General features: G+C 44.3%; 2 protein-coding genes across 2 annotated transcripts; both read left to right on the top strand.

The window, feature by feature from the left end:
- Positions 1-11,020: 11,020 nt before the first annotated feature.
- Positions 11,021-13,017, top strand: LOC108936687 (secreted frizzled-related protein 2-like). The gene is made up of 3 exons (XM_018756203.1): positions 11,021-11,746; positions 12,290-12,370; positions 12,708-13,017. Exons 1-3 carry the CDS (start codon positions 11,227-11,229, stop codon positions 13,010-13,012), a joined length of 906 nt encoding a protein of 301 aa, XP_018611719.1. The 5' UTR covers positions 11,021-11,226; the 3' UTR covers positions 13,013-13,017.
- Positions 13,018-14,005: 988 nt separating this feature from the next.
- rnf175 (ring finger protein 175) lies at positions 14,006-18,724 on the top strand. Its single transcript, XM_018756202.2, has 9 exons — positions 14,006-14,104; positions 15,018-15,055; positions 15,405-15,546; positions 15,631-15,785; positions 16,037-16,144; positions 16,327-16,447; positions 16,538-16,671; positions 17,542-17,643; positions 18,106-18,724. The coding sequence occupies exons 1-9, from the start codon at positions 14,084-14,086 to the stop codon at positions 18,224-18,226; spliced, it is 942 nt and encodes a 313-aa protein (XP_018611718.1). The 5' UTR covers positions 14,006-14,083; the 3' UTR covers positions 18,227-18,724.
- The last annotated feature ends 3,324 nt before the right edge of the window (positions 18,725-22,048 follow it).

Genomic DNA, 22,048 nt, shown 5'->3' with positions numbered 1-22,048 from the left:
GCATTTGCACACTTTTCTCCAAAGCGACATACAATGATTATTAGCTAATATTTAGCTGACGCCTTCGTCCAAGGTGAGTCTAACAGTGTTACGAACGCTATGCTGAACTCACGTTGACCCGGCTGTACACCAAAGCAATGTAACACACATACAATGGGTAGTGAAACAGCTGGTAGCATAGTGCTTCAAGCTACTGCCTTTAGACCCAAAGGTTGCAGGTTTGAGCCTCACCTCTGGCTGTAGTACCCTTGAGCAAGGTACTTACCCTAAATTGCTCCACTAAAATCACCCAGCTGTATAAATAGGTAAATAATTGTAACCTCAACATTGTAAGTCACTTTAGAGAAAAGTGTCAGCTAAATGAGTAAGTGTAATTTTGAGTCACAATTAAACCAAAACATGTCTTTGGACACTTTAGTCATCCATAATGGTACGTACCCTTTGAGAAGGAAGTGCGTGCTCCGTCCTATACGAAGCAGTTTCCCTTACGCTCCGTTGGGGTAATGCTCATAGAAGGTTCTAGAGAGGTGAGCCACGAGGGCAGCGCTCGCCATGCCGCCGTCACCTTCCGCATGCGACCCCTGTGTTCGGTCAACGTACACAACCGAAAAAGCGCGCTCGACGAACTCGAATTTCTGGAAGATCGCCAGCTCAGATGCCCTGCAAAGTAGACGGACTTTATTTTAATTACGTTCCATTTCCATGAACTACAGTCCATCGTTTATTTGACGTCTCCGTTCGCAGCAGTTCCCCGCTGCTCCACATCTCGTGGTGTATTTATTGGACAGGAGTCAACCGTTTCACTGAGCGTGTGCTCGCATATTATGTGTGCCTTCGGAAAATAACACTCGGCAAAAAACGCCTGAGAAATGAGCGGCTATGTAAATATTATAGTATTGTTGAGGTATTTCGGTGGCTCGGCAGGCTGCATCGAAGAAGATCGCGCTACCTCTTACGCGGCATTAAGCCAAACTGGTTCTTTTCCATTTATGTTTCGTTCTGGAGCTTTAGTTCGGAGGTTTATACGGGCCCGTGTGGCGCGTGGGGTGGGATGCACTTGTCGCTGCAGTCAGATGGGCTCGTGGCAGCACAGAAAGCGCTCAGAAAGTAAACACTGCGAGGGGTTCTGAGCTGAGGATGGATCTACGCTCAAGGATCCCTGGTAGCTCTGTGTATGACCTCAAGGAAATGAGCCTTTTCCTCTTGGTCGGACAGTTGGGAGTCAAGTCTGCGAGCGAGCTGCCCGCCTCCGGGCCTGACCTCACGTGCTGTGTCTTCAGCCGTTTGTCTTCATCCGCGATGTCGCGTTACTCACGCCAAACCGCTCCGGCTCGTCGCCGTCCTGTCCGGCCGTCGTTTTCCCTCCATCTGAGCCTCTCCAGGGAAATATGAAACTGGTGAAACGAGTCCAAACTGTTAGTTGCTTAGGAAACGTCTAAATAACACGTTAATGAAGTTAAAGGGGTTCTGTGCTCAAGCTTCCCTTCCTGCTATTACCAGTGCCTTTATGGCAAAGGATCGTTGAGTCCAAATGGGCATTTTACTTGTGTGTGTGTGTTTGTACGTGTGCAGATAGATGATGACATTTCCTTCTTGTGCTAATAAAACGTGTCCAATTGTTACCGTGCGCCTGGTGGGGTCCTGAGGCTGGCTTCGTGGGGGGTACTGCACCAAGTCCCCCATGTGCCCTTGGGAACGGTCATCACGTTCCCGCTCAATCACACGCTCATCGTCTCGACCGAAGAACCCGCTCGGCTCTTCATTGGCGCTCTCCCGTCGCACATAATGGCATCCATCACAGCTGTGTGGTGTATCCAGGCAAAGGGCCAGAGCGGTGGAACGGGCCCCGGGACACGCATCTGCGCTCCTGTTTTCTTCATCTCCACAGGAATCTGCAATCATAATTTATGACAGCAGATTGCGTCCTTAGCGATACGCTTCTCCTTGAGGCTGCTCCCTAGCACCGGACCCTCTGGGAGTCGGCTGAGAGCCCGGGGGCTGCTCCAATGACTGACGGTCCCTGTCTGTGTGTGTGTGTAAAACGCAGCTCCCAGGATCAAAGCGCTGTCACGGGCAGTGTGGCGCACCGTGATTTACACACAGAGGTCACTCCGGTCCACCACACACACACACACACACACACACACATTTTCAGAACCGCTTGTCCCATACGGGGTCACGGGGAACCGGAGCCTACCCGGTAACACAGGGCGTAAGGCCGGAGGGGGAAGGGGACACACCCAGGACAGGACGCCAGTCCGTCGCAAGGCACCCCAAGCGGGACACGAACCCCAGACCCACCGGAGAGGAGGACTGTGGTCCAACCCACTGCGCCACCGCACCCCCTCCGGTCCACCACTCATTTGTTATTCCACCATAGTGACCCCAGAGCTCTGCCTCTGTTCAGCACAGTTAAGACGCCCACTGAAGAACCCACTCTCCCACCTGTGCTTCCGGGATAGACTCTGCACCCCTGCGATGCTGCACTGGACAAGTGACGTGAAGAATAGTTTTCTCTTAAGGTATCAGACAGAGGGGAGTGGGGTGGTGGGGTGGTGCAGGGGGTTTGGCCGGGTCCTGCTCTCTGGTGGGTCTGGGGTTTGAGTCCCGCTTGGGGTGCCTCGCAACGGACTGGTGTCCCGTCCTGGGTGTTCCCCCCCGCCCCAAGCAGTTTCAGACTTTGTGTGTGTGTGTGTGTGTCAGACAGAGGGAAGCAGGACCTGGTTCCTCACGCAGCACCTGATCACATTGGAGCAGCTGCCCACCATGAGCCAACCTTGGGAAAGTCACACAAGTATCTCCATTGAATGCCGGGGACAGTTTCCACCCCCAGTATGTGACCCGTGAGGTTTATTTGGCTCATTGAGGCTAATCGGGTTCAGGAGCCTCGAGCCTTTGATGGCCCCATTAGTTCTTGCTTCTCAGGGAGGTTTGAGAGGGAGGTATCAAACAATTAGGCTTCCAGCCCAGATGTTGGTCCCAGTTAATGGGTCTAATGGGCCCAGTCTCCATGTGGACTTCATTTCAACCCTCTCTGTATCAACAGGCAGCTAGTGCATATGGCCTGCATTAATTATTAATGTGAATATGGCATATCCTGTCCTTTGAGGCCACCAGCGCCCCATCGGATAAAACTGTGAGAGCTAAGACGGGTTTATTTTTGAGGTGTATTGTTATAAGTCCGAGTCAGCATGTTCCGTCATACAGTCGTGGACTTCCAACCAGAGGAGATCCATGTGCTTTAAATGTTGCTTCAACACAACGTCTAATTGGTCTTACAAATAAGATTTTAAGAATTAATTTTAATTAAATTGCTTCCAAATGAAGGGGGTGCGGTGGCGCAGTGGGTTGGACCGCAGTCCTACTCTCCCGTGGGTCTGGGGTTCGAGTCCCGCTTGGGGTGCCTTGTGACGGACTGGCGTCCCGTCCTGGGTGTGTCCCCTTCCCCCTCTGGCCTTATGCCCTGTGTTGCCGGGTAGGCTCTGGTTCCCCGTGACCCCGTAAGGGACAAGCGGTTCTGAAAATGTGTGTGTGTGTGTGCTTCCAAATGAATAGTAAATACAAAAGCTTGTGATGATGTACGAAAAATTGTGCTTTTGGGTACCGTCGGTCTAACTAGTGAAATAAAACAAATAGCGGTTTCCTCACAGGGTCTGAGTGGTTCCAGAGGACATGGGTTCCATCCCCATTCAACCTATGTGGAGTTTGCATGATCTCCCCGTGTTTCCATGGGTTTCCTCCTGCAGTTCAAAGACATGCTTCCAAGTGAATCGGCGACTCTACACTGGCCGTAGTGAGTGTGTTTCACTGGTGTATAGATGAGCGACTCCCTGTAAGTAGCGTACTGTAGTGTATCTAGCAGTGTAAGTCACCTTGGGTGAAAATGAGTGGGCTGATACTCCTGAAAAGTGTTCATTGGCAGTCGCCTTGGAGAAAAGTGTCTGCTAAATGAGTAAACGTAACGTAAAGACGTATCCTACTGGGACGCACATTTTGTGCGTTGTGGACATACATGACAGTAAATTACTGGGTGACACAATAGGCGTGTTGTGCCTCTGTAACGTATATGCAACAGTTAGCGCGTCCGTAGGATATGGACCGTGAAACTCTATGTGAGAGAAGCGAACGTGTGGAACGCAGGACCGGACGGAACTTTCGCAGTCCTTGTTTATGAAGTCTGAGACCAGATGGAAGATCATGTCGTGGCTGGAAGGCAATGTGGGCTTGGCAGCCAGCACCACACCGTAGGAGGCCCTATAGACCTGGCGGAACGCTGGCACACGGAGAGGGACGGCAGGGGCCGAGAGGCTGGGCTCCCTAGAAAGCCCCCCTCCCGTTGGGGCCGGGGTGACCTGGACGTGACCGAGAGAGTCGCCCCCAGCACCCGATGGGAACGCGTCGGCGCCTGGCTGAGTGCAGAAACAACGGGGGAACACAGCACATTTCCCCCGCATCCCTGAACCCTGTGCTGGGAGGCGGAAAAAGCGCAGGGCAGCAGAGTTCTTTCTCAGCGGACCTCGAACTCACAAACACCTCCTCCCTTTAGTAAGGGGGCCGTCGACGGCGAAGCAGCTGGTGCTGCCGTGCGGAAGCCGTCCGAGTCAGACTCGCGTGGAATGCCTACAGCTCCTGCCAGCGTGCGCTCACACTCTTCACGTGAGAAAACATTATCCAGGGCGGCAGCATTTGTTTTTGCAATGGTCAGAATAAAACTGTATCCCTCGTGGGCAAGATTTTTTTTGCTTGATGTATTTGCGGAGACACAACGGCGCAGCAGGCAGCCCTGGTACATCACAGCTCGTGGGCTGTGAGTTCAGATGTTGGGTTCGAATCTGGTCCAGTGTGCGTGGCGTTCTGCATGCTGCATGTTCTCCCTGTGTTTCCTCCCACAGTCCCAAGGCAAGTGGTTCAAGTGGATTAGTGACTCCAGATTGTGTGTGTGTTATATTGCTTTGCTGTATAAGTGGGTGAAACACTGTAGGGAGTTTACTGTCGCCATGGATACAGGTATCAGATAAATACTAGTTAATAGTCATTGTGCATTGCTTTGGGGAAAAATCAGTTAAAACTATAGATATCGTGACATTCATTGTAGCTAAGATCTACAAATTCATTTTAATTTTAGGAGAGCTCAATAAGAGATGTTGATTAGATGTTTATTATATAGTATGCAGTAGTGTACACTGTAGTAGTTCCCAGGTCTTTGTAGTATATTGCACATATAAGAGAGGATATATACCTCATTTGCATATTTAACCTTTTTTGTCATACCATAATATGATGTGATATGACTTATTATCCTCAGATATGTGGGGTAATTTGCTGTGGTGTAATTACCACACACAAAAAAATGAATATGCTGCTTTGCAAAAATGATACACTACATCAATAGTTTTATTTGCAATTCAGTAATTTTAAATAAGAACTGTAACTACCTGTATTTCTCGCGTTCATCGCAGCAGTTGGAATTAGAGAATGTGAATGCCACGCTGAAAAAACTTTCCAGTTAAAAACATTAAAATGAGCAACATAACAGTGATTTGTGAATGTGGAGTACATTTACAGTACATGCTTACACAGGATAAAGAGTGGATTTCTGCTGGCGTCAAAAAATTAGATACTTTCAGTGCGCTCCTTTGAAATATGAGTGTGCAAAACCATTTGGAATTCCTCTAACACTAATTTCCCCCTATAAATTTATGACACATACATTGAGATTTCTGGGAAAGCTTCAGCATGTTGAACTGAAACAAATAAAATCCCAGAGATTTACAGTGCTGCTTCCAGAGGATTGTAGTATTCGGTTACATGGCACACACTCACCGCAGTGTACACTAGGCTGTAAAAAATTTTCTTTAGCAGTTGTAAATTACTCTACGCCCCCCGTCCTGTTAGACGGCTTCGGACAATTTTAGGAGGCCGTTAAATGTTCCTCATATCCATGTCTATTACAGCACTGTGGAACTTGGCTACGGGCACAGAATTCTGTATCTGGGCTTTTAAAAGTGAAATAGTGAACATACATCTACCACAGTTAAAGGATCTATCTATCTATCTATCTATCTATCTACTAGATACCAATCAATGAATCTATCTATCTATCTATCTATCTATCTATCTATCTATCTATCTATCTATCTATCTATCTATCTATATACTAGATACCAATCTATCTATCTATCTATCTATCTATCTATCTACTAGATACCAATCAATGAATCTATCTATCTATCTATCTATCTATCTATCTATCTACTAGATACCAATCAATTAATCTATCTATCTATCTACTAGATACCAACCTACTAGATACCAACCTATCTATCTATCTATCTATCTATCTATCTATCTATCTATCTATATACTAGATACCAATCAATCTATCTATCTATCTATCTATCTATCTATCTATCTATATGTTTGTATGCATGTATGTATGTATGTGTAGTCATCTGAATATACATTACATATACATCCTAGTCATCCTGGGTCATTAAGCAGCTCCCATTGAGCTAAGACTGACTGAAGACTCTCATGTGAACTGTGTCCCCATTTCTGCAGCATGCAGAGTGGAGGTGGGATTCCGTAACAACCCTGTCCACAGATCAGGTGGGTTATGGAAATCAATTTAGCAGACGACTGCAGGGGTCGAGGTGAAACTAGAGAGTTGGTTCCGCTTAACAGTGGTCGCTCATGTGATTTTTGTTTTGTCGTTGTTTATAGCTTTTGGTTTTGCAAAATTAAATAATGATATTGTTTTTTTTTTTTTTTCTGTGCTTATACTGATGCTGTATAGTAAAGTTATGACCTTCTTCATGTTAATATCCTGTAATACTTTTTGCCAGGAGCAGCACTGTAACCACATTAGGGTGCATGGGCCTATCATGAATCATTTTCTACCCCCCTTTTCATCAGGGGAAAAGAGCCCTTCGCCTGTAGTGGTTTCTTGTTAAACATGCATTAATTCAAAACAAGACCACTTCTCCTTAATCTGGCACTTTTATGCGTTAGGTGTTTTGTGCCATTTTGCTGTGGTGCAACTATGGGAAAATATACAGTATATACTTTTATAGTGGGCAGCATAGTGGATTTTATCTGGTAACTGTAACAATTTGTAAAAAAAAAATTGTATTCAGAATAGAATATAAAATCTACAGAATACAATATGATCTAGTATATTGTTACTATAAAATGCTGCCTGCCATTATATTGTATTTATACTTATTATACTTATACTGTATTTATGACCTTCATTGTGACTATACAGTGAAAATATGTCAAGAAGTGCTTACACTTGCTCATTCCTGAATGACCCCAAAGCCAGCTAAGCCAATGAGTTTGTTTAAAAAGCAGTTGTGGAATTTCAAATTAGCAGTGCAAATTCTAGAGTTTGGGGATCGTTTGCTTTCTGAAATGTCCCATCGGTGTTGAGTCAACACATGAAGTTTTTTCTTTAATTGTACTAGATGATTAAAGACTGATAATTCACTTTTACTCTTTGTCCCCTTCATTTTAAACCAGTTTTTAAATCCTTCATGCTGCGATGTAACAGAAGGGTGGGTCGGTAAGCTGGTCAACCAGATGACAAAAAAGTGGGAAGTGCTGCTCATGGTGCTCTGTGGGGCAGAGACACTGGTGGCACTGCTGTCTCGTACCCCACACAGAGGGCATTACACCATAACCATTAGGGTCTTTCATACATACAACCGACTAAGCAAAATCTGACTTGGTCTGAATCGTAATTATATTAATGACTTCTAGATGGTATGAGTTTCCATAAAAATGCCAAAGTGTAGACCAATTTAAGACAAGTTCATTAGGGCTGTTGTTTCTGCTTCTTCTCAAGTTGAGTATCACTGCTCCTCTCAGGATCTGCTGTGTCCATCTGCAAGGGCTTTTTCCTCCAGGCTGAAAGCCAGAAATTACATTCGTTTACAAGTGATGTGCCTGTTGAGTCTCTGTATTCATAGTATCCTGCAGCTAACACCGCTTAAGAATAGCAACATAGGTCTCTAGGAATAGCTTGTCTAAAGCTCTTCATCTGCTGTTGATGCCCTTTTGTTTACTCTGAGTTATGAGCATCTCGTAGATGAGTAAATGTGTTTATTCCTACATTACATTTATTTATTTAGCAGATGCTTTTCTCCAAAGCAACTCCCAATGAACTCCATGTAGTCTTACCAGTCCACACACCTTATTCACCGTGGTGACTTACACTGCTAGATACACTACTTACACTGGGTCACTCATCCATACATCAGTGGAACATACACACTCTCTCTGTCACTCACATACAATGGGGAACCTGAACAGCATGTCTTTGAACTGTGGGAGGAAACCAGAGCACCCAGAGGAAGCCCACACAGACACAGGGAGAACATGCAAACTTCACACAGACTGAGCAACGATCGAACCCATGCCCTTCGCACCACGCAGGCGCTGTGAGACAGCATGCCACTATTCCTCACATTTAGAGGCCTTCAGAAGTATTCACTTTATTTATTGTTCACAACCAGTTACCATCTTGTCCTCAATTTTGAGTTAACATATCTTTTCCGGCTGGTTCCGGAAATGCTCAGCCTCAAAATTTCAATGAAATTGCGGGAAGGAGGTAAAAACAGAAAGTTTCTGCCCAGAGATTCAAGCATTTTCCACAAGCTGCATCCCATTTCACAGACAATGCTAATAAAAACCAGCTGCAAGTATGTATCACTTTATTATGTTATTCAACAATGCTTTTTTTACTTCTTGTCAAAATTCATGTCAGTGTTTGTCAGTCAACGTTCTTTCATAATTTGCTACAGAATAAAATGTCCAGAATGTTGTCATATTTGCTGGCAGTGAGCAGCTGGGCACTCTTCCAGTCATTGCTAAATCACTTGCATGGCATTGCGGGAAGTGCAGTACTGGACAGGAACAGCTCGGCAGAGAATACATACATACGTGCACATATGGCAACAGAGCGCCCTGAACATATGGACCCAATAGTATGTATGTAAGGTGTCAAGCTTCCTGTCACACCGTGTTACAGAAACTCGTGTCTTGAGTCTTACGATTGTCTTTTCTGAGCTCACTTTGTAAGAGTGAGAGAAACCATACGTGGTGGCATTCACTTTCATTCTCCTCCACCATCTACAACGTGACCCCATTGCCCTCAGTTAGAGCGCCGAGAGCCAGACGGCTTCATATATATTTATGTGTTTTTCAGTGTATATGTGTGTAACTGCCATGCTGATGGGCTGGATATGCTGTCCAGTTCTGTCTTCACATGTAACACAGGACTAGATTGTTTCACATGAGTCCATGAACCCTGTGACCTCAAATCATGATGTTTGGAAGTAGAGATATCTTCTTGGTTAGCCAAGGCTCTAATAAAGTGTGTAGTGTGGAGGAAGAATTCCGATCTTGTGGCATCAAAGACCAGTAAGACGAGTCTCGACCGTGAGCTGCAGATCGTCTGTCAACGTGAGCACGCACCTCCACCCCTGTCGATGTCAAGGTCAAATCTGCGTCAACGGTCTCTTTATCAGTTTTGCAAGAAAGAAAAACATCTGTGTAAAACCAAATACTCTGAATAAATGATACTTTAAACATTCTATTCACAGGAGAAAGGGACAAATCAACAAGTGTGACAAGAGCCGCGGGTCTGCTCTGAGTCCCTGGGCCCAAGCCAGAGGAGCGAAAGGGTTTGTGGACGGCGGCACAGCTGTTTATTTCCTTGACTCGTCCAGCGGGGCCGTGCTTTGGGCAGTTCCTCGAGGAACGGCTCTCGCTGAAAGACAGACGGCACTAATGTTGATTAATGGACACATGAGTGAAAACTTCAGCCTGCCAGTCGCCAGTGCTTACCCAGCAGCTCCTTGTGCACCGTCGACAGGAGGTACGAGACATTCCTTGTACATTAACGGTGCATTACTGTTGTTTATGTTTGGAAATTTAAACTCAGGAAACCCAGGGGGCCCGCAGGCTCGCAAGCCATTAAGTGTCCAGTAACCAATAAAATGTGTGATAATACAGAGGTACAGCAAGTTAAACTTAGCAATACGCAAAGACCGAGTTGTCACCTGTTAAAGATGGAATTGATTAATAAATGGGACAGCTTTCCAGGGAAATACCACTCTATGGAAAAAGAATTACTCACCAGTGTGAAAGGCAGAAATGGAGAAAATTAATTTACAATTTAGAAATGTTGACCAAGGCCAAAGCAAAAGGCTGTGGCTGATAAAATACCTCCTGGGGATTCATATTCCAGAACCTCAACAACTTTTTACCAAACAAAACAAAGGCTTTTCAGTGTCAGGAGTCAGGTTTATGTGCTCTGCTGTTTTTGTTACAAGCACAAAGGTTCATATGTGTATATGTTTAAGAATTATCTCTGACTATATTACAAACTAACATCAGGGCAAAGAAAAATACCAGATACATATGAGATTATTACAATAATATTTAATTTCTCAAGTTACCCTGGGTAGCACTTTACTATGTGGATTTGTGCAAAACCACAGTGTTTGAGGTTTGGAAAACTGACTTTTAAATGTTAACTATTTCGAGGAAATGTTCACATCCGATATATTAACACAACAACATCCCTGCAATGTATAGCAGAAAATGTGATCATACTTATGTTTCTTGGTTTTCATATGCTGTAGCAAAGTTGGAAAGTGAGAAAACACAAGTCACAGTAATACAGATGTAGATTACCATACAGAGACATACATACACACATTCATAGATCTATATTTAGTATCTGCATGGCATATGTTCATCTCTGGGTTTATCTAGCAGCAAAAACAGACCACAAAGATTACAGCTGCTGAACAGCTTTGTCAGGTGTAAAATATGTTGAACGTATGCTATTATTTATAATAAGAGGTATGATGACAGTCTATTTAAAGACAGACAGACAGACAGACAGACAGAGATAGATAGATAGATAGATAGCTAGATAGATAGATAGATAGATAGATAGATAGAACTCTGAATGTCGTGAGTGAACTTGAGCACAGCAGAAGTGGCCAATCACTAGCCAGCTTCTCCAGTTTCACTCCTCCCTGCTCCATTCCCACCACAATAACAACCAAGATCAGGGCTCAAACTGTCTTCACATGTCATCTCTCCTCTGAATCCAGCTGGTCTCTCCAAGGAGCTATTTATTAAATTCATAAATATTGCTGAAATACCTCATGCAAATGCAAACGATCAGATAGATATACAACTTATCTCCACATGTGGTCCACCTGGAGGCTCATGATGCCCTTCAAGCTCGTCATGCTCTGGATCCTGGCTTCGGCTACTTGTGTGGAAGCCTTCCATGGGATGTACCCTCTCGGTCAGCAGGAGTTGCTGTACAAGAAGAGCAAGTGCAAGGCCATCCCGGCCTCAATGCAGCTCTGCAGCCACATGGAATACTCGGCCATGAGACTACCCAACCTGCTGGGTCACGAAACCATGGACGAGGTGCTGCAGCAGGCAGCCTCCTGGCTCCCACTGGTGCACAAGCAGTGCCACCCAGACACCAGGAAGCTGCTGTGCTCGCTGTTTGCGCCCGTGTGCTTGGATGAGCTAGACGAGCCGATTGAACCATGCAGATCCCTGTGTGAGGGTGTGAAGAAGGGCTGTGCTCCTCTCATGTCTGCCTTTGGCTTCCCCTGGCCGGATATGCTGGACTGCAGCCGCTTCCCTGCGGACACCGAGCTGTGCATCCCTCCGGCCAGTGGGCCACACCTTGTACCAGCTGCCAGAGAGGGTGAAACAACACCTTTTTGTGTGCTCACTGCATATGCACCATTTTATTGTGTTCATCTATGCTTGACATCTTGTAGCGCAGCCTAACTGTAACCCCTATTATTGATTTACAATGACTTTATTTAAATGAACTCAGCACGCACACAATTTATTCAATATGTCAACACAGTTACTTTTCTTTGCCTTTTTTCTTGCATTTACATGTTTTATTAAAAAATAGAGATAATATGTGTATAACCTTTATTAATGATTCTAAGAGGTTTAGGTTAAAAAGTGTGCCTTTAAAATATTAAATAGATTTAGTAGCTTTTCTCTTTTTTTATTGCAGGATACATTCTTAAAATTATTTATTTTGAAATATGTTTTATAAAATATTTGACAATGTATCAACTGAATTAAACAAAAGAAAACATGCAACTGATTCAGAAAGCTGTGTTGGCTGAACTCAGTCACACCGCCGGTAAAACTATAACACAATTTCGGGATCACAACTTTTATGCAGAAAAATTGTTAATGAATCTATTATTGTATCTTCTCATTTCAGTTCCTAAAGTGTGTGATGCTTGCAAAGAAAAAGTGGAGAATGAAAATGAAATTGTTCACAGCCTTTGCAAGAATGACTTTGGTAAGATGGGCTTATTTATTTTTGAATATTGTGAATTGTATTCCTAGTTTATGCCCTATTTGATGAATGATTTATTTTGAAAAGAAAAATGCAGGATATCTCCTGATTCGCCCTAACTCATACTCATTGGTATGAAGTCAGCTTACAGTATAGGATGCATTGAAGCTTCTTACTGCTAAGATTTACTGTACCTGGGAAATGGTGTCTTTCTGCTGCTGCTAGTGCTTTGGTTTCTAGTCTTTGGCTCCATCTTCAGTAAGAGACCTTTTAGTGAACTGCCACACCTCAAGTTCTATGTCTGACATCTCCATGCTTCATCACACTGTGTGCAAAACAGCGCTGAAGATCAGAGTGAAAGAGATCTCCTACATGAATGGCGACACCAGAATCATCCCTGAGAGCAAGAGCAGGACCATCTACAAGCTGAAGGGGCTCACCGAGCGGGACCTGCGGAAGACAGCGCTCTGGCTGAGGGACGGCCTGCAGTGCACCTGCGACGAGATGAACAACATCAACGCCGCCTACCTGGTGATGGGCCAGAATCTGGACGGACACCTCGTCATCACGTCCGTCAAGAGGTGGCAGCGCGGCCACAGGGAGTTTAAGAGGATCTCGCGGAGCATGCGCAAGCTGCAGTGCTGACTGTGTTTGGCTTAGTGTGTGTTTGGCCCTCAGGGCATGTAGCTGCCAGCCAACCTCTGAACTCTGCTTGCGGGAGAAGCGGTGAACCATCCTGCGTTCAGCCTGCACAAGAGCTTCACGTTCCGTTCACATCTGCAAAAATAAAGAAATAAATACATAAAAACCCCAAGTCAGCAATACTTAGAGAGAAATATGTGCCTGCATTTGTACCGCTACAACAAAACAACAAATTAGAGTCCCGACAGTTTTCTGGAGCCGTGTCCTTGTCATCAATTTCCAGCCTTTCCATTTAACTTGTACAAATGATAGATTATCAACTGTGTTTTATTCATGTCGACTGCTTTTTCTTTTATTCGGAAATGTTTTAATAAAACACGAAGAGGAAGATGTTATGCTTTCTCGGGTCATTTTATAGCACGGATTATGTCATGAAAATAGGAAAATATCAGTTATACATAAAAACCTTTTTTAAGCTCCTGGAAGGTTTAACACGTTTGGGATCGGCCTATCCGTTTATACCACAACATGCCTTGTAAAGTATCACTTTGTATATATTTTACAGACATATACTTGCTGTACATAACTGCTGTAACCTGTATAAATGTGTATGGCTGTTTTGAGGACCCCATTAATCGATGGACTGAAAAGACAGACTACTCTCATCGCTCCCTTCCTTCCATCATTAATTCACTTCAGCTTCTTTCACTTCCTAACATTCTTCTTCTGCTCGCTGTTTTCTGCTTTTTATACCAAATGCTTCTTTTCTGACAATAAAACAGCCTGATGAGCACAACGGTTTGAATTTGTTGCCCGCGTCTGTCACACAATGCTAAGTTTTCAGAAGACATGAGTGAAACACAAGCGAGAACCATTTAACCGCCAATTACTGGCCCCCGTCTTTTCACCTGCATTTCACTCCCCCCCTCCCCCCGCCTGTTTACGCATATTACGTATATGACGCAGTTGACGTATCCGTTGCGGTGCCCGGATGGTCGGAGCTGTACGCAGAGTGCGCGACGCCGATTGGAGAATGGACGGAGCGCTCCGCCGTGCGGGACCCGGTGCGTAGGGATGGCCGCGGCTCCGGCACAGGTACTGGCGGCGTGGATGCGGTAAAACGCGGTGCCGCGCTTGTAGAGCAGCAGCGTTGCCTCCGTGAACTGCGCGTGTGTGCGTGTCCCCCTTCGCCCCGTGTGTTCCGCGGGTCGCCACGCTCTGACACTGACACTGACGCTGACAGGACAGGTGTGTGTGCGCGCGCGCTGCTCTCGTCATCATCATCGTCGTCACTCGGACTCGGAGTCGAAACTTGGGGAACTAGTGCGAGGTTTTCTTCCAGCGTTTTGGGCAAATCGAGGTAACTGACACTCCCAAATTACATCATTTGTCACTACTGCTCGCTAATAGTAGCAGTGTACGTTCATCGTGTGATCATTATATGATGATGCGAGATGCAGATTTTTTTTTTTTGTGTGTTGTACATGATCATTCATGATGTGGTGATGTACCTGATTTTAAAATAATATTATCATCATGTATGTGCTACAGAGTGTTTCTTCTTCGCATTTCATACCAGCAGGTTTTGCTGATAATTAATCATTAATTTAATGTCTGTGATTATAGTAATGCCCACGTGCTAATGTATCCGCATGATTTCATAGCAGCAGTGTTACTGGTCATAATAGATACACGCACACACATACACACATATATATATGTATGTATGTGTATATATATATATATATATATATATATATATATATGTGCTGTAGTGCATGATGTGTGAAACATTTGGTACTAGTAGTAGTAACACTGGTGAAATCAGTGTAATTATTAACCAGTATCCTTCACTAAGGAGGTGCATTGATTGCTGTAGTGCTTTTATACTGTGATGCATCTGCGTATAATAATCATAATAGTAACACTGACAGCACTGAGGTGCATGAGCATAATTTGATACTGATAATACTACTAATGATAATGTAAAATTTTGCTTTCATCGCAGGGTGAAATTTTGAAAATGATACACAGAGAAAACTGGAAGTAAGTTTCACTATATTTCACTAATACTGATATAACCCACGGTGTTTGTTTTATCCTCTGTCCTCTTTACATAGCACTGTTACATTAATCAATAACCAGTTTTAAGTCAGGCATGTAAGAGTTATGTAATTTTTAGGTTTTAGTCTTCCCTCCCTGAGCTATCAGTGCATTCTACATGACAGGTTACAGACACAGAGACCAGAAAGCAGAATTTACCAGGCTAAAATGCACTTTTACAGTGGTCCTCATCTACAGGAGTTGGGCCACTCGCATGTGGTCCCTAAATTCGAGCTCAGTAGTATAAGAGTCCCTGGGTCACTCGGTGTGCGTCTGTCTCCGCTCTTCACAGGGTGCAGCACGAGAAGCTGCATGTGAAGCACCGGGGTCATGAAGCGATGCATGCCGAGATGGTGCTCATCCTCATCGCCACCCTGCTGGTCGCTCAGCTCTTGCTGGTGCAGTGGAAGCAGCGGCACTGCAGGTCCTACAATGTAAGTTGACGCTGGGTTGCGCGTTCCCAGTGTGGCTTCCCCCTCTTACAGTACCCGTTCTGTGTGGTAAATTGTCTTTGACAGCTGGTGACCCTGCTCCAGATGTGGGTCGTTCCTCTCTACTTCACCGTAAAGCTGTACTGGTGGCGCTTCCTGTCCACGTGGGGCATGTTCTCTGTCATCACGAGTTACGTCACCTTCAGGGCCACTCGGAAGCCGCTCTCCTGCCGGACTCCTCGGTTGGTATCCTCCACAGGAAGAAACTATTTTACGCAAGGCTATCTGTGGTTAATTATTATTATTGTAGTTGTTGATGTCATCAGTTATTATTGTTGCAGTACTGGGTCTTCCAGAGATATGAGACAGGAGTAATCAGTACAATATCCAGCTCTCTGCAGAACTGTGATTTGTTTGAGTGGAACCATTAAGGGTCCTTTTGAGAACATCCATATTCTCTGTATGCCATGTTTCTGCTTTTGTCTCATTACAGGCTGGTGTACAAGTGGTTTCTTCTCATATACAAGCTGAGCTATGCTGTTGGTGCGGTCGGGTACCTCGCTATTATGTTCACCATGTTCGGGTTTAACGTGTTTTTAAGGTGCGTGTCGTCTTGCCGCTCGGGAGCGCTTCTCCCTTCTTCTGAGCAGTTCACACAGTGCTACATGGACAGTCATCTGTGTTACTGAACACATATGTGACTTGCACACTCACATATTCAGTTAAATCCGCAAGCAATATAACGTTTAGATATTTTACACAGAGCAGTTTGTTTATCCACAGGATTAAAGCGGAAGACTCAATGGATGTGGGCGTGATTATGTTGTTTTACGGCTTGTACTATGGGGTCATGGGTCGCGACTTCGCCGAAATCTGTTCCGACTACATGGCTTCGACCATAGGAGTGAGTGTACCATTCCCTGTTTGAACCTCCGCCATTGCAAGACGTTTCACGTGTTGCAAAGTGGTGATCGTGCTTTTTTTTCCACAACAGTACTACAATGTCGGAGGTATGCCGTCAAAGAGCCTCCGCGATAACATCTGCGCAGTTTGCGGCCAGAAGATCTTTGTGGATGTAGATGAAGAAGGAATCATTGAAGACACATTTCAGCTGTCGTGCAGTCATATGTATCCTTTCAGCACAGCCACCCTGGCCGGTTGTGTCATTTGATAGCACCGGTTTGACAGTTTCTGTGGACGTCTTTGCTTTGCTTCAAAAAAAATCTTCTTCGGTGGAAAGCCAAACTGGTTTGCTGGTTGGAAGAATTTTTAAAAGCAATTCATCTATCTCGGGGGCACGGTAGCGCAGCGGGTTTGGCCAGGTCCTGCTCTCCGGTGGGTCTGGGGTTCGAGTCCCACTTGGGTTGCCTTCTGACCCCATCCTGGGTGTGTCCCCTCCCCCTCCAAACCTGAGTTCTGTGTTGCCGGGTTAGGCTCCGGTTCGCCGCGACCCCGCTTGGGACAAGCGGTTTCAGCAAGTGTGTGTCTGTGTGAATTCATCTATCCCTCATCCATAACTGCTTGTGCATTTTTCAATCCCATGGAACAAATGACCTAAATTATTTGGCAACAGGGGGTGCGGTGGCGCAGTGGGTTGGACCACAGTCCTGCTCTCCGGTGGGTCTGGGGTTCGAGTCCCGCTTGGGGTGCCTTGCGGCGGACTGGCGTCCCGTCCTGGGTGTGTCCCCTTCCCCCTCCGGCCTTACGCCCTGTGTTGCCGGGTAGGCTCCGGTTCCCCGTGACCCCGTATGGGACAAGCGGTTCTGAAAGTGTGTGTGTGTGTGTGTGTGTGTGTGTGTGTGTGTGTATTTGGCAACATGAAAGTGTCACCCAGTTACCGCAAAGCTGGAAAGGGCTGGTAAGAATAATGAAAATTATAGTACGTGTGACATCTAGGTTGTAAACAAACTAAGAAATGTTCACTCAACTGAATGTACTTCTGTCATTATTAAATTTTCTCATGTTACGCAGATGTTCCTTAGCCATTGTTATCAACAGATTCCACGAATTCTGTATTCGAGGGTGGTGCATTGTGGGAAAGAAGCAGACGTGTCCTTACTGCAACGAGAAGGTTGACCTCAAGAGAATGATGAAGAACCCGTATCCTTTTTTTTCTTGTGAAATCTTAAAAATTAAACACCTTTGTAGTATAAAGTTCAAAAGAGGAACTTCTATGAAAAACTGCCCCCCCTTTTTTTTAAATGATTTTCTGGAGCTCAGTTGGCAACAGAATTCACTTTGGCATAGAGGAACACTGGTTTAAAAGTGGGTACCAAATAAAAGATTTTATAGTCGTGGTGGCAAAATTTTCAAATACCTTGATCTCTTATGGTTGCTTTTGTGTCAATAGTATCACTGCTGTGTCAATAGGGCAGTTCTTTTATTACAGTTAGAGTGAAAATAAGGAACACGTTACCATGGGATTCCTGTTTTTTCTCTCTTTTTGGCTTTTTTTTTTTTTTTTTTTTGCTTTTCTCCCCCCCCCCCCCCCCCCCCCAAATATTATTACTACTTTTCTTGAAAAGTGTGGCTTTTGTACTGCTCTTTGACTTGTCTGGCCAGCTGGGAGAGGACCCACGTGTTGTATGGTCGGCTGCTGGACTGGCTGCGCTACCTTGTTGCCTGGCAGCCTATTATAATAGGCATTGTCCATGGTATCAATTTCACATTAGGCCTTGAATAACATTTTACGGTGGCTCCCGTTTGCTCCGTTTCACATTTGCACATATTTTTCATTCATTTATAATGTGTAGAATAAAATTTAAGTAATCTATTTACTTTTTGTAAAACATGAAATTGCTTTTATAATCCATCATTCATTTTGGAGGCCCTTTATTTATTAAGACATACTTGTTGGGATTTTTAAGTCCACACTGTATATTATTCACATTAGAATGGAGATTCTTCATTCCAGATTTTTTTTTTTTTGGTTTCATACTGAAAAGGGGTGAATACATGAATTGTTCAGTATTAAAGTGTTATGCTGTTATTTAATTCCAGATGTTTTACAGTGTAGATCAGTGCTAGAATTTCAAGTTCTACTTCATTTCAGTAATATTTTCATAGATTTTGTCATTTTCAAATACTTTGTTTTACTGCATTCCATTTGACTTAATCTGCTACCATGAACATTCCGAATTTTTGTGCTGTAAAATAACCTTTGACCTTTTTGTATTGTGTGTGTGTGCTTTTTTTTTTTTTTTTTCTTTTTCACATTGAAGACAATGTTTTTTTTTTTTTTGTTACCAGGCTCCACTGTTCCTTCTATTTTCAGAATTTTCTCTGGGGATAAAAAACTCTTCCATCTTTAATAACAACATTAACTTCATGGGTTATTAAAGATCTGTGTTACAGACTTGAGGCACGAAGTCTGACATCTCATTTAGATGAGCCGCATCACAGAATTGCCAGAAGGAGAGTTTTATTAAAAAAAAAAAAAAATCCTACTGTACTGTTTGTGTTTTTCTATGTAGAAAAACATCACTGCTGATGTAAACACTCTTTGGACGAACAGAAACAGCTTAAAGTAAACCGCAGTATAATTCATAACACATCGCAACACATCACACTAAGGCACAAAACATTTATTATATAGAACATTTTACAAAATTTCTTTAATTTCATAACGCAGTAATAAAATTGCATAGTTACACAGGAGAGACGCACAGCCGTAAAGAGTGTGTCAGTGTGGGTTTGGTGCTCACCTGGCCATCCGCTGCAGGACCCTGCTGTGCTACACTAACCCTACGGCCACTCCGGTCGGTCCCCCGGCCTCTGCAGCTTCTCTCAGCGCCTCCTGCTCTCAGCGTGTGTCGTCCCACTGGAACGTCCCCAGACGTCTGTTCTCTAATTTTAGCACCTCATTAATCTGCTGTCAATGTCCTGTCTGCAGTACGAACACTAGTGTTAGTGTGGAGCCCTGTGCGGTGAAACCCTACACATCTGCTTTCTAACAGCAACAAATGGGCCCGTTGTCCCTCCTGGTCGGTAATAAAAGGCCACAATAAACTCGTTAAGTGAGCATGTCGCTGATGTACACCTAAAGAAAAGGCGTCTCATCTTATAATCTTTTTTTTTATCTTCCTTTGGGTGAGTTTTATATGTATGTTTTTATTCATTTCTGTGACAGCTTTCTCCAGAGTGACTTACAGTTTTAAGATACACTGATTTACCCATTTATACTGCATGTTAGTTTTTACTGTATCAGTTCAGGGTAAGTGCCTTGATCAAGGGCATCACAGCAGGAGGTGGGATTCAAACTCAGGTCCTTTGAGTGCATATAGGCGGCTCTAAACCCTCTGCCACCAATTTCATACAATACAGTACGTTGCTCCTTAACTCATTAACCTATTAAAAACAGTGCGAAGAGCCACTTTCCCAGGCTGCCATGGAGCAGCAATGCCCTCTACTGGAGCTTGCATCTCCCTCCAGGATGCTGCCTTATCCAAGCTTTCCGCCAAACGCCCGCGTTCTGCAAAGGCGACACTCAGAGAGCTTACTTCTGCCCTGCAACTGAGACAGACGTAGTGCCACGACAGCGTTTTAATGGTGGTGTTGGGTTAGTGGTGATGAGATGATGTTGTTTTGTTGATGGGGGTGAGATAGTGGTGTTGGTGCGGTGCTTCGATGGTGATGTCGAGACGCTCTACAGCAATCACGGCGCTGCAAGTAGTCCCTGCAAGTACAGTTCCTCATGTTACAAAGGTCAGGATTTGAAAGATGCAAACATTTTTTCCTGTTTACATTTGTGCTGCAAACATTCAAGCTACACATTTTCGACAGTTTAATTCTGCATTTTCCACCACTAGATGGAAACGGAGACTCAAATGGAGTTAGAGCGGGCGGCTACCTGGATATGAGTCACTCAGTGCATTTTTTATTTATCACAGCTACATCCTAGACCTTTACAGAAACTTCCCAGCAAATGATTAGAGGTACATTTCTCTTTTTATGCTTATTTGACTGCAAACATAGCCAGATGTTTATTTAATGCATTGGTCCCTTCCTTCTGGCCACTTTTGTTAGTTTAACATAAGACACTTCTTACATTATTCTCCCTTTGTGATCTTCTATCACAGAACAATAACGCAACAAAGAAATCAAAGTATTATTAGCAGTTTTTCAATTGTTACAGTCAGAGCGCCGACACACAGGATGGCGGACCTAAGCGCAGGGTCTTTGTTGCGAGCCAAAGAGAGGAGACAAGTATCGTGGTCCAGGATGGGCCAAGGGTCAGTGTGATTGGCATACATTGTTCCGAGACTTGAATCCAGAGACGTGGCCTACAAGGACAAAGTGATGGGTCGGAAACCTTGGGAGTCCTGGAGCTGGGGGGGGGGGAACGCGGGAACAACAAGGTTCAGAATGCTGATATGCACAGAGGGGCCAGTTGTCTCTAGTGAGATTCTGCTGCTGGGAAGTGGTGGAGTGATGCTCCTTATACCTGGATGCTGTGATTGCGGCCTGGTGCTTCTGACTGAAGTGCGGGCGTGGTTGTGACATCAATTCATTTTTATCCTTTTTGCACATCTTTAATAGAACCTAACCCAGAAATAAAAATGGGGATTAAGCAGTATTATTTTTCTTGATTTTAAAGCTTTTTTTGATTTTGGTGTAGCAGTTGGAGTTATGAACAATTCTGAGTTAGAAACTAGAAACTGACTTCTGGTCCCGAATGCATTTCTAAGTTGAGGTACAAGTGTGCCCATTTATCAGATGCTCTTCTCCAAAGCAACGCACAGTGATGACTATGTACTGTTTAGCAGACACTTTGAGACATTTATATTTTAATTTTTTTGTGGAGAGAACTTCACTTGTGTTTCTGCATCTCACCAGTTTAAATCAAATGTAACATGTCATTACGTATTTTCAGAGCTATTATGGTATATTTTATAATGGCATTAGTTGTCAGAAAGTTCATTAACTAATACAATATTTTATCATGACTTATTCAGCACATTTATATACATATACTGTATACATATACACACACACATTTTCAGAACCACTTGTCCCATTCGGGGTCGCAGAGAGCCGGAGCCTAACCCGGCAACACAGGGTAAAAGGCTGGAGGAGGAAGGGACACACCCAGGACAGGATGCCATTCTGTTGCGAGGTACCCCAAGTGGGCCTCGAACCCCAGACCCACTGGAGAGCAGGACCCAGTCCAACCCACTGCACCACTGCACCACCGCCCCCCTCCCATATACAGTATATACACTAAACACATAGTTTACTTGGCACAATGAGATGAAGCTATTTTGTAAAGAAAATATTATTTTACATTTATTAGATATGTCAAAATATTGTTGAAGACATTGGTAGAAATAGGCACTAGGTGTGAAATCACAACGGGAAACAGCTGTAACTGCAAAGTGGCAAAATTTTGGTCAAAGTGGGAGAAAGCGGGACCTAAACCGAGCCGCTGAGTATGAATTCACAGCATGTGAAAGACCTTGTGACCGGACTGAAGAAAAAATAGCTGCAGGCTCATGTACCAGGATCT

This window comes from Scleropages formosus, chromosome 3 (assembly GCF_900964775.1).
Source record: "Scleropages formosus chromosome 3, fSclFor1.1, whole genome shotgun sequence".
NCBI lineage: Eukaryota > Metazoa > Chordata > Actinopteri > Osteoglossiformes > Osteoglossidae > Scleropages > Scleropages formosus.
This window is presented reverse-complemented; position numbering and strand designations above follow the sequence as displayed.